Below are 12,591 nucleotides of genomic sequence, written 5' to 3'. Positions count from 1 at the left end.
GAATCCTGAGAATTGGGATGGAGAATGACAGCAAATCCTGTTTGCCTGTGTAGAGAAGCGCACAGGCATCCCCAGAATTTTCCTGTTTCAGCCCTTTCTTTGAAGGAAAATAATGCAATTACTTTCTTCAGTAAAAGAGAGTTGAGGAGCAAAACTCTGAGAACAAAGTAGCTGTTATACAGCATGCACTAAAATTTAGAGAAGTCTTAAGTAAAATTAGTTGAACAAAATCTGGCCTGCTCTCAGGAATATTAAAAAAACTCAGGAATGATAAGAGTTTTGAACTGATACCATCCCATGGTAGTTCTTCCCTTAAAGACTGAATAAATTAAAAGCTGTATGGGAAAGTTAAATTTGTTTATTCATGTATGTATCGACTTTCATGCTGCCTTTAAACACATTAAAAAAACTCTATTGGAAAAGAGAAAGGTGTCCTTTGTTGAAGACTCAATGCTGGTTACTTTGACACTAGTGCAATTTAAAGCAGATTTTGAAAGTCCTGATTAGATGATGTCAGCAAAAGAAAAAGGAGGAATTAAGCAGATCCAGTGGGCAGAGAACCTTTCAACAGCAGATAAGGAAAGATTTCTGGAAGTGGCGAAGAATATCAGGAGATCTTCTGCAACAAGCCATGGAGGACAGATCTGTTCAGGGACAAGATTAATACTAATTAAAACTATGTGTCCCTCAGGCCTCAGTTATATAAGGCCAATGGCAAAATAATGGCTTATAAGGGAGGAAGTGAAAGACATATTAAAAATGGTAAGGTCTTCCATAAGTCCTTGGTCTTCACCCATAGTTTTGGTGGATAAGCCAGATCAAAGTATTCATTTCTATGTAGATTTCAGGTGGCCAGTCCTGCTGACTATTCCATATGCCTATCCAACGCCTTGGGTGGATGTGCTTATTAGCTATTGGGGAGCTGCAAAAGTTATTTCCATCTCTGCAAAGGGTCTTGGCAGATGGAAATCAATCTAGAATCTATTGAAAAGACAATGTGAGAATTACTTCTTGTGCTGATTGGAATGATGGTCAACAAAACAGAGATCAGATGCAGACTGCCCTTTCTTCACAAAAGAGGCGAGGTTCCAGCCTGCTGCATACCAGGAGCCACCCTAAACTGCATGCATAGGTATGTGCATGTCTCATTTGAAAATAGGGTACTCACTGGTATACTTGGGTTATAACCTTAACCTCCCTTCTGAGAAATGCTATGTAATCAGAGCTCTCTAGCTGATTGCAAACTGGGTATGAATTAGCCATGTTGCTGCAGAACAGGCCAATGTAATTTTAACAGAAGTTTAGTTTCCAGATCATGGAATGTAATAACTGCCCTTCCATGCTGGTCAGAGTTCTGGACACCAAAGTGATGTGATTCAGACAAACTGGAACAAGTTCAGCAAGTGGCAAAGAAGGTAACCAGAGTCTAGAAACTCTTATGAAGAAAGAATGAAGGGACTGGGAATGTTTATCCCTGAGAAGTAAAGAATGAAGGGGGAGTCCTCTTCAAGTAGCTGAATGGATGTCCGAGACCTGTTGTCCAACATTTGAGGGTTCTGAAATAATGGGTTTTCAAAGTTTGGTTGCAGTACCCTCCAGAAATAAAGATCTTTCCAGAAATCCCAGTGGCTCTCGTTTCCTGAGTTTGCCTGCCTTGAAAACCTCCAAGTGATTCTGCAGCTCAACTTATACCTAGTGTAATTACTCTGAATCTCTTTCTCAAGTCGTTCTCTCTCTCCCCCCACCCACCCCCCAATTCAGGAAACTTTTCTATAACAGTAAGTCTCCCAGGGTCTGCTAGACTTTCCATCACAAGACAATATAAAAGGATTCAAGTGCAATTAATTGACTATTCTGGGACTGTTATGCCTATATAGTTCAAATATGGAGTAGTCTGTTTAGCAGATTTTTTTTTTTTAAATCAAATAAAACTTCCTAGGATTTCTCATGTTTATTCAAAGGAATTAGCTGTACCTCTAATATTGCAGGAGATAATTGACCCAGTTGATTGGAGATGAGACTTTTGAAAAAGGGTGTCTTCCCTTATCACTCTAAAATGGGAGTTGATTTTTGGTCTCTTAAATATTTGGGGACAATTATTCCTAGAAAAAGATCTTTGTTGGTATATTGGAATATTTCAAATTGTGTAATGCAGATTAATGGTGACATTAACAGATGGTTGAAAATACTCAGAAGCTTACGGAGCTCATAAGCTTGTGAATGTGACTGTAACCTTGAAATTTATATATAAATTTTTAAGAGGGATGTCTATTTCACTTATTTTAAACAAATTAATAAGTTAATAATTAAGTTCTAATGGAACAGCCAGACTCCAAGGTCCTCTCTCTCGGTTATAACTTTCAGATGAGTATGGGGGCTTCAATATTCCTGATTTTTTATTTTATCACCTGGCATATTTGTTTACTTCTGTTTTGCTTCATGAAAAACTTATGAGGAAGAGTTGGAGGTGTTGGAGACATGATAGCTTCTTCACATGTCTGCAGGGCTGCCATGTGGAAGATGGGGCAGCATTGTTCCAGAGGACAGAACAAGGAACAACGGGATTAAATTGCAAGGATGTAGAGGTGGTGGCGGCGCTGGCGGGGACATCAGGACCAATTTCCTGCTCAACAACGGCACGGACTGCCTGGTGACGTGATGGCCTCCCACCTGCTAGAGGTGCTTAAATCGAGGCTGGTCGCCAGTGGGAGATGCCCCAGCGGTGGGTTTCTGCACCAGGCAGGGGTCGACGTGATGAGCTCCAGGATTATCCCAACCCTGACGCTTTCCCGTCTTGACCGATGGCTGTTCGGCTGCCAAGGCCCCCATCTCCAATATAATGGACTCGGTTGCTCCACTGACGTTATCCTTATGTCTGTTGCGCCCGTCCTTGTTTAGAAGCCCACCAGAAATGGCTTCGTGCGACCTCTTCTGGAGGTCAGTTTGTTACCCTCCCTCCAGAAACCAAGCTTGTTTCTTTAAAACGAGATAATGATCTTAACCAAGGAGAGCAAGGAGGGTTATTTCCTCCAGCTCCCCCTCCGTGTTCTGAATTCAGGGCTGCCTTTCCTTCACCCGGCGAAGCTGCAGCTTGATGGCCTGGGAGCCCTTTGGGAGGCTCAGCGTGGCCGAGGCGGCGCTCCGTTCTCCCCGCCAGTCCCAGACCCGGACCAAGAGAACCTGATTAAACGGACGGGTCGAAAACACCGCGCTTGTCCGTTTACTTATTCAGGAGAAGGATCGGAAGCGACATCTTTGTGCCCTTCTCGCTCATCCACTTCAGGATGGGGGGAGGCCCAGCCACCCCCGGAACGCCCCAGCGACGCTTGAGGGCCTCCCAGGCTGGCTGGGGCATTCTGGGAGTGGCTGAGGGGGAGAAGCGCTGCTCTGGGAGGGCCAGTTCGGGGGGGGCGGAATTAGAGTCGGGGTTTCCATCCACGGGAGGCCGATGGGGCCAGCGCGGGAGGCCCGGCCTTGTTCGGGGTCTTCCCCTCAGAGGCGACGCCGGGGAGGGTTGACGCGCCCCGGGCCGGACAGGCGAAAGCCGGGCTCCTTCCGAAGAGCTGGGGCTCCGCCAGCGGGGCCGCCGCGCGGTTTCCAGGCAGGCCGCGCCCGGCCCCAGGGCGCCCCGGGGCTCAAGACGCCCCTTCGCCTCAGACTGGGAGCGGCGGCGCCATTTCCTGTCAGGCCTTGGAAAGGGAGGAGCGGCTCCCGCGGGCGCCAGCCTCCGGGCCCGGCCGGCGGGATCAGAGGCGGGCCGCCAGCAGAGGCCCCGCGGTCAAATGCGAACGGGTCCCGGCCCGCACTCGCCACGGACCGCCCAAGCCCAACGCCGGCCGGGCAGACCATGCTCCACTCCTCTCCTCGCGGCCGGCCCGGAAGCGGCCCGGACTCGAATCAGGGCGGGGGGGGGCAGGTCACTCGGGGGGGCCGGTCGCGCGGACCGCCGCGTTGCCAGCGCGGCAAACGCCCCGGGCTCCCCCCGCAAGGATGGGGAGGTAAGGCGGCAGCGCGGGCCCTTTAAGGCCTGCCCGTTTCCAAGATGGCGGCCTCGCCCGGCAGGCAGGGCAGCGGCCGCCCTCGCCCGAGATGGCGCGGCCGGCTTCACGCGTGACGCCCCGCCGTGCGCGCCCCGCCCCTGCCGCCGCCGCCGCGGGAGCCCTCCGCCGCCTGACCCGCCGGCCCGGCTGCGGCGCTGCCCCCCGTCCGCCCGCCCGCCCGCCCGGGAGAGGCGCCATGGCGGGCCGGGTGAGCGGCGCGCCGGCCCCGGGGCTGCCCGCGTCCGGGGCGGCGGGCCCGGGGGCGGCGGCGGCGGGGAAGGAGAAGGAGAAGGAGAAGGAGAAGGAGAAGCGCTGGCTGGGGAAGCGGCTGCTGTTCCGCGGGCGCGGCGCGGGGGGCTCCTCGCTGGGCGGGCTGGTGAGCCGCGTGCTGCGGACGCTGTCCACGCTCTCGCACCTGGGCGGCGAGCACGGCCCCCCCGCGCCGCCGCCGCCGCCGCCGCCCCCCGAGGAGGAGGAGGAGGAGGAGGAGCCCGAGCCGCCCCCCCCGGCGCCCCCCGGCGCCCCCCCCTGCTGCCCCCCGGCGGGCGCGGCGCTGGTGCCCGGCGTGGCGGGGCTGCGCAACCACGGGAACACGTGCTTCATGAACGCGGTGCTGCAGTGCCTGAGCAACACGGAGCCGCTGGCCGAGTTCCTGGCGCTGGAGCACTTCCGCGCCCCCGCCGCGCCCCCGCCCGAGCCGCGCGCCGGGGAGGTGACCGAGCAGCTGGCGCAGCTGGTGCGCGCGCTCTGGACGCTCCAGTACACGCCGCAGCACAGCCGCGAGTTCAAGGTGAGGGTCTTCCGCCCGCCCCGCCCTCAGGGACCGCTCCCCGCTGGGAGCGCCCGTGGCGGCCTTTCGCCGCCGCCGCCGCCGCCGCCGCCGCGCGCTGTTCCCCGTTCTGTCAGCAGCCAAAGCGGTCCCGGTCACTCCCCGTGCTCGGCGGCCGCGGCTCCGTGAACTTTGAGCCGAGCTGCTTTCGGCAGGCCCCTCGAGGGGCGGCTCTCCCGCGTCCTCCCCGCTGCAGAGCCCCGCTTGCCCTTCGGAGAGGCGCTGCCCGTCTCCGATCTTCTGCAGCGACGGTTTCCCTTCCCCCGAAGGCTCCGAACCCGATTCGCTGCCGCGGTGGAAACTGGCTCCGGTTCCCGAGCCTCTGCCTTGCAGGTGTCCCTCGCACCACCTGCGCTCGCGCCGCTTCGGAGGGGGCTTTTTCTGGAGTTCTGACGGTCAGCGGAGAGGGGCCAGTGGTGGTTCCGGTCCTCTGGCTCCCTGAGGTCGCTCTCGTGCAAATGTACGCCAGGTTATTGGTAGGCAGCAGCACAGATATGTCACAGCTGTGGCGGGTCCCACCGGAGGCTCCTGCTGGCGCTTTTTAATAGAATTCCAGTTCTGAGGGGGCCTGTTCAGGACCCCGAGTTCCACCCCTGCCTGGGGCAGGAATCCTAGTGACAACAGTCCGGACAATGGCTACCCGCATAAGGGGGACAGATACAGAAGATAGGATCTAGGCTGCAGATTCCAACTGAACTTTAGAAACATCTTCCTAACAGCTACTACATTAGTCAATTTCGAGAGATTTCAGCCAATTTCACATCTGCAGTCTTGAATTTTCACCAGGGTTTGGGCTTCTTCCCTGAGATTTCTGTAGCATTCTGAAATCTCACAAGGTTGGGCGATCTTTTGTGTAGTGGCATCCCCAGGAACTGACAAAAGTGGTGTCATGATATTGTGCCACAAATTCTGCTCCTTTGGGGCATGGAGTGATATCACGATATGTGTAGAAAAGGGTCGGGCTTGTGTTGTAATGCTGCCGATGTTAGTCAGGCTCCCAATGGACACCAGTGGTCCTGTGAGGTTTTCAGAGTTTGAAAACTGCATGGCGTTGCAGACGTCGTTGCCCCCATAGGTGCTCCCTGGCCAGCATGAGAGTTTTCAGGCAGCAGTCAGTGGAAAACAAGGTATGAGCAAATCTGACTGTTGCAAAAACAGAGGAGAGCTGGAAACAGGCCAGCTTGCTTGAAAGAGGGGTCCGGCAGTCTGCCAGGCAGGGTGGGAAGGAAAAAGAACTGCCGTGTCTGAACGCTGTTTCTTCATGTAGGGCTTGTTCTCTGGTTATAGCAGCTGTTCTGGGCTTCCTAATAGAAATACTACTTAGTTCCTGGATTTCTTGCAAGCTTTCCTTAATGGTTCTACTCATGCTGGATGGGTGAAGCTGGCAACAAACAAGCATGGCTGTTCTGAAGATCATTTGATGACCAAAGCTAAGAGCGTTGGCTGCCGCAGACAGACACATGGGAATGAGCGTAAAACTGCAGTTCAGGCCTTGATGCAATAGGTTTTGGATGCCACAGATCAGGCATGGTTTCTTACGCCAATGACATAATTAGGGCCAGACCTGCCCCTTGGGTTGGTGTAAAGCCGAGGGCCACTACACGGAAGGCCTGCCTTCCCACCCATGCCCTCTCACCTCCCTTGGGGCAGCTCATGGAACTATCCTGCACGAGACACCTGGACTGGGTGGGCAGAATTCTGTTGGGTAAAGCAGCCCCTGATAAACAGCCCGAGTGCTGCTGTTTTTGTGACTGTTGCTCTGAATTGGGCTTGGTCGTTCGTGTAGTGACTGTGAAATAGGTAGAAGTCTACAATTGTGGGTTTCCCTGTGAGTAGTGGGTTTTCCTGGTCCCACTGCAGCCCCTGCATGGTCTTCAAAATCAGCCCCGTCAAGAGTATGTTGCTGCGGGATGACACCAGGGGTTCCTTGTCTGGGTAGCTTTTGCTGGGTAAGGATCTAAGGGTGGCTGCCCTGTCTTCCTGCTGAAGAAGTCTGTCCCAATGATCTGGACGGTCCACCTTGCCTTAAGCTCTCGGAGCAGAGCAAGACAGGCGTGACGTTGTGGTGTTCAGCTGGGGGCCTAGCCTTCTGGTCAGCCTTTGGCATCAAAAGCAGAGAATTTAGTACTATGCAGAGGTTCAACACTATTTTACTTACTTCATAAAAGACACTTAGGGGCATCCTTCATAACATAATTGAAAATAATGATTATTAAATGAACGAATGCAGAAATAAAACATGTTATCTTACATGTATTCCATTCCATTCCCTTCCAGGAACTCAAGACCCCTTTTATCTTTGCGATGGTTTCTTTGGGCAGTTTACATCAATTCAGTTAGTGGTTCCAGTTGCTTCTTTTTTTCCATCATGTGCCGAGGTTTGTTGTGGGTGAGTGGGCTGTGGTGGCTGTTTTTTTAGGGTGTTGTGCATGTCTGTGGATGGAACAGTTGGACAATGAATTTCGGGGATCCCCCGGGCTTTCCCCAGATTGGATGGCTTCAGACTGCTTTTTATTGGCCCAGTGCGGTTTGCATCCCTTGTCAGGCCTTTGGGTGATCTGGGGCAGAAATGTTTCAAGTGTGGCACCAACCGAGAACCCAGGACAGGGGCAGGGGTGTAGCTGTAGTTACTGTGGGGACATTTGGAGGCGCTGCTTTGTGGATAACTGGTTGTGAGAACCTGTTTATCAGTTGGGCTTTAAGGGTCAGTTACTGTACCAGCCTCGTAACAACCTCCCTGCCTGAGCTCCTGGACAGTGGCTGGGTGGACAGTGGAGCTTCCCAGGCTTATGGTTCTGGGGAACTTCAACCTGCCTTCTTTGTGGGTGCTGGGCAAAGTCATCCGAAGACATGGGGTAAGGTATCATCAACATGCTGACGATACCCAACTTTCTATTGCTGGCTGACTGAGTGAGGTTCGTTCTTAGTGTCTGGAGGCTATGGGGCCTGGATGGGGAAGGACAGGCTGAACCCTGCCAAGAGTGAGTGGCTTTGGGTTGTAGGGCTACCTGGTTCCACGGAATTTCCATCTCTTGTTCTGGATGGGGTTGCACTGCCCTGAATATAACAGGTGTGCATTTCAAGGTCCTCCCGGAGTTGTGGCTCCTGCTCAGGGAACAGGTAGCTGGCGTGACTAAGAGAACCTTTGCAGAACTTCACATTGTGTACCCATTGCACTGTTTCTTGGACCAAGAGGGTCTGCTCATGGTCACCCACACCATAGCTCCCTACCTAGGTGGACCACGGCAATGTGTTCTACATGAGGCTGACCTTGAAGAGCATCCAAAAGCTACAGCTAGTACAAAATGCAATGACATGGGTTGTTGTGGATGTTTCTCGGTCTTTGCGTGTTGTGCCTTTGTTCTGTGAGCCGCATTGTTTGCCATTGTGCTTCCAGGTTCAATTCAAGGTGCTGGTGGTCACCTATTAAACTTTTATGGCATGGGGCCAGATTATTTGTGGGACTTCTTCTCCCTGATTGTATCTATCCTTCCCATCGGATCTGGCAAGCTATGGATTCCATCCATTCAAGAGTGCTGCCTGGTGGGACCTGCCCTGTGGAACATCATCCCCCTGGAGATCAGATTGGCCCTGACCTTGCTGGCTTTTTGCAAGGCTCTGAAGATGTTGTGTTCATGGGCGTGGGGGTCAAAGTGGCAGTTAGGGGCCCTGAAGTTGATGGTTGTTACTGTTTTTGTCTTGCCTGTTTATTTTGTATTTTTTGGTGGATGGCTGGTTTTAATTATTGTTATTGGCTATTTAAAGTGCTAATAAAAGTGACCAGAGTCACTTGTTTGGTATGGGCAGCCATATACAAACTTTGAGATAAATAATAAAATAGCGAGGCTCATGACTAGGAAGCAGTTTCACTCTAAATTTCATCTTTCTGCCTGAGTTGTAGACTGACCTTTTAATGCTTGCAGAAATCCTAATGGACAGTTGGCTGGTTTCTTTCGTCCAAATGAAGATGGTTGCTCCAGTTCTAGTTCACAGTTCTCGCTGCCATTAGGAAAGCTAAGACAGTAGGGTTGCAAAGTTATCAAGAGGAAAATATTGACAATTTCTGTCAATTAGCCCCTGGTTTTTCCTGGATTGCCAAAACCCAAGAGTTGTTTGAAAAGGGTCTGGCTGGGTTTTGGTTACTGCTCCTTATTGCTGGCTCTTTTGGTCAGCCTTGTTCTGCTAAACATTTGGCTGCTGAAGAGATCCAGTTCCTGACCTGAGGTAACTGGATCCCTCCCCAACATGTGTTTAAACACCTCCAGGAGAGGCTCTGAAGCAGCCAGTTCCACTGAACAGCTAATGTCCAACTGAAGTTTACTACTTTGTAATTTCAGCCCCTCATTTCTTGTCTTGTCTTAACTACCCCTACTAAGGTTCAATGTAAAGAAGGTTAATCTGTTCTGACCCCTGCGAATGTGATCGCCAACCAAATTGGTCACCAACTGAATCAAATTTTCCCATAAGGTTCAGTGTAGATAAGGTTAATCCGTTCTGAACCATATGTATTTTTTTTAACCACAAAAATATGAAACAAAGTACAGTACAGTATGAAGAGAGAGAACACTAACCTTGCTTGAGGCGACACCAAAAAGCGTCACAGCAAGTGTCTGTCTGCGACCGCGATCTCGCCTAGAGGAAGCCATGACCACGTGTCAGAGCAGGGAAGATGGCCACGGGTTGTGTTCGTCACCCAATGCGGAGTTCACGAACAGAAGCAAAATTTTGCGAACGCTGCTGTTCGTGAACTGAATTGTTCATGAACAGAAGCATTTGTGAACCGAGGTATTACTGTACTACGCTTCTGTTGTTGTAGTGTAGGACAGTGTTTGCTTTTTTGCAGCTGCATCACCCCATCGACTCATTTTCAGCTTGTGTTCCACCAAGACACTAGATCCTTTTTGTTTCCATTGCTGCTCAGTTTGATCTCCATCATCCCTGCCTTTGATATTTCTTACCCAAATGTAGGAGTTGGCATTTGTCCTTGTTGAAATTCATTTTGCTGATTTCTTCTCATTTGTCAAGATCCTTTTGAATCTTGGTACTCTGGTAGTTTTCTTCAGCCAAGAAAACAAACAAATGGATCATCGAACAAATCAATCCACTCGAGGCACAAATGACCAGGCTCAAATTATTCTGCTTCCGACACATGCAAAGGCCTCGCTCTCTGGAGAAGGCTCTAATGGTAGAAAAGGTGAAAGGGAAGAGAAGACCTGGATGGAATCAATTACAGTGGTGATGGGTGCACTGCTAGAAGGCTTAAAAGACCAGGTTAGGGACAGATCGTCATGGACAAGATCCATCTATGTGGTCACTAAGAGTTGACACCAGTTTGCCGGCATGTAATCACTCGTCTAGATGTTTGTTTTCCCCCCATCCTCCTGTCATCTACAGATCTGATAAACATATTTTTTAATACCTCATCCAAACCAGTTATTCATCTGTATTGAACAGCAGAGAACCTAGAATAGAGCCCTACAGTATTCATTCAACACTTCCTTCCAGGTTGACCTAGCACCACTCCCATTAACCCACTGATTAGGTATTCAGCCAGCCCTATATGTATACCTGATGGTGGCATACTGCAGCCTGTTTTTGTTACCTTCTCTGCTAGAATCTCATGAGAGGCTTTGTCCAGTGTTTTGCTGAGCTCAAAGTACACCGTGTCTGCTGCTCAACTAAACTTTAAGCTGAACTGGTAGGACAAGCTACTGTATATAAGCAGGGTACAAATCGCAGTCACACTGATGATGTTACCTAGTTGGGTAATGAGACATCTGCAGGCAAGTAACCAAAGCTCAGAGAGCACCCAGGACTCCACAACTAAACTCTGTCAGCCAGTGTGATCAGGTTGGTTTGGCCTGACTTCTCTTTGATAACATTTTGTTGGTTCCTGCCAAGAAGAAAGTGCCACCTTAATGATCTCTTCTAGGGTTTTGCTTATATCAGTGTCAAGCTGACAGGTGTGCAGTTACCCAGGTCTTCTTTCCTCCTTTTGAAGATGGGAACAACTGGCACTATACCCATCTTCATGTTTCTGAAAGATTGCAGAAGGTGACTTCAGGATGACATCTGCAGGCTTCTTCAAAACTCTCAGATCTAATTGATCAGGTCCTGGAAACTTAAACTCCTTTGTGGTAGCCAGGTACACCCTAATAATCTCTTATCTTGTTCTTCATAGGCCCATTTGAACATTGTTCCCCTTTGGGGAGAAGACCAGAGGAAAGCAGGAGTTGAGGCACTCTTCCCTTTTCCCATTGCCTGTTGCTAACCCAATGTCTCCAAGCAGGGGCCCCGTCTCTTCCTCCTGATCCCTTCTATAGCTGACACACCTTAAGTGGTAATAAGCATTGGGTCTGAGCCAAATTAGGAATGCTGTAATCTAGTGCGGGTGTCCCGAGCCTCATCTTGGCTGGGGGTGTTGGGAGTTGAACTCATTCAAGGGCAATAGACTGTGTGAAGGCTGAATAGACTGCAATGATGGCAGAATCTTCAGATTCAGTTTAGCCTGTGGGTTGAGGTAATGTCAACACACCATCTTTCTCAACCTGGTGATGTTGGGTCATACCTTCCAGTATTTGAAATAGAAGGAATAGTAGCCATTATAGCAATAAATCAAAATCCAGAGGTGAGTAATAAGATGGCTAATTGGAGGGTGGCAACATTGGATCCCTCCTCCCAGGTCAGCAGGAAGAGGGATTTGGGGGTACAGGTGAAAGGACAGACCTAAGAGAGTCTCAGAGCCCCAACCTTGGAATAACTGCCCTTGTTGAGCAGTTATTGGTGACTTGGAATAATTTAGATCTGCGGAGGGCTCGAATTTACGGAATATAGAGGTACTGTAGAAATAACTGAGCCTGTTTTTAAAGTTATTTATTAGAAGTCAGTTTGTTCCTATGTTAACCAACTGTACATGCTATCCTATATCTTTCCCACATGTTATCACTTAAGAGACTTGAGAATCTCTAAACCTTCAAAGAGGTTTAGTGGTGGCAGTAAAACAAAAGGATAGTAAAAGAGAAAACCCTGTAACAAGGAGGATAGGTCGTGGCAATACATTTATCAGGACCAATCAAACATCCTTTTGAGTTATCCAGAACTATTCAAGCAAGATACTACAGAAGCAAGGTAAGTGGAATAAGCAAGAAAGCCCAAGAAAATAGGCCACGAGATTGGCAGCTTCAAGGTGGAGATTGCAGGCATTAGTCAGTGGCAAGTGTTCTTGATGTCATCCCCTGCTCTGAAAATGGAAATGTCATTATTGCTCAGTCTGCCACTTTTCCCACATCTCATGATTTTGTGTAACATGTCACCCGAAGAAGTAAAAAACACATGTTCAGACAGGCTATTTAAAGTGCTAATAAAAGTATTACCCAATTATGGATGGTGTGCATTACAGCGTTGATCCTGGGTGTTAAGAACATGGACTACTGTATCCCAGGTTCTGTGTCCAGGAGAAGCCACAAGAAAGGAGCCAACATTATCTGATGAAATATGCTTCATGACACAGAGGTCACTTGGCTCTCCATTGACCAAACTGGATCTGAAAGCATCCCCAGACTACAAATCTGAATTTATGGAGAAACATAATGCCCTCTAGAACAGGCTGACTCCCATCGCTAGAGATGTTTGGGTGACATGAATACTTTGCATTTAAGTCAGATGATGCTGTGTGAATGCTGAACTGATGCATGAAATTGGTGATTGGCTGGGTGAAATTGA

The 12,591-nt window shown here is 50.0% G+C and overlaps 1 protein-coding gene across 1 annotated transcript in view; it reads left to right on the top strand.

Annotated features, from left to right (window-relative positions):
- Positions 1-4,120: 4,120 nt before the first annotated feature.
- USP31 (ubiquitin specific peptidase 31) overlaps positions 4,121-12,591 on the top strand; it is a 32,880-nt gene continuing 24,409 nt past the window's right edge. The window contains exon 1 of the mRNA XM_088151973.1: positions 4,121-4,830. Coding sequence (XP_088008099.1) covers positions 4,237-4,830 — 594 coding nt within the window. The 5' untranslated portion in view covers positions 4,121-4,236. The remainder of the gene's footprint in view (positions 4,831-12,591) is intronic.

Source organism: Python bivittatus, unplaced genomic scaffold (assembly GCF_059951505.1).
Source record: "Python bivittatus isolate LINGU-HERP-01145 unplaced genomic scaffold, Pbiv_v1 ctg000030_np1212, whole genome shotgun sequence".
Classification (NCBI taxonomy): Eukaryota; Metazoa; Chordata; class Lepidosauria; order Squamata; family Pythonidae; genus Python; species Python bivittatus.
This window is presented reverse-complemented; position numbering and strand designations above follow the sequence as displayed.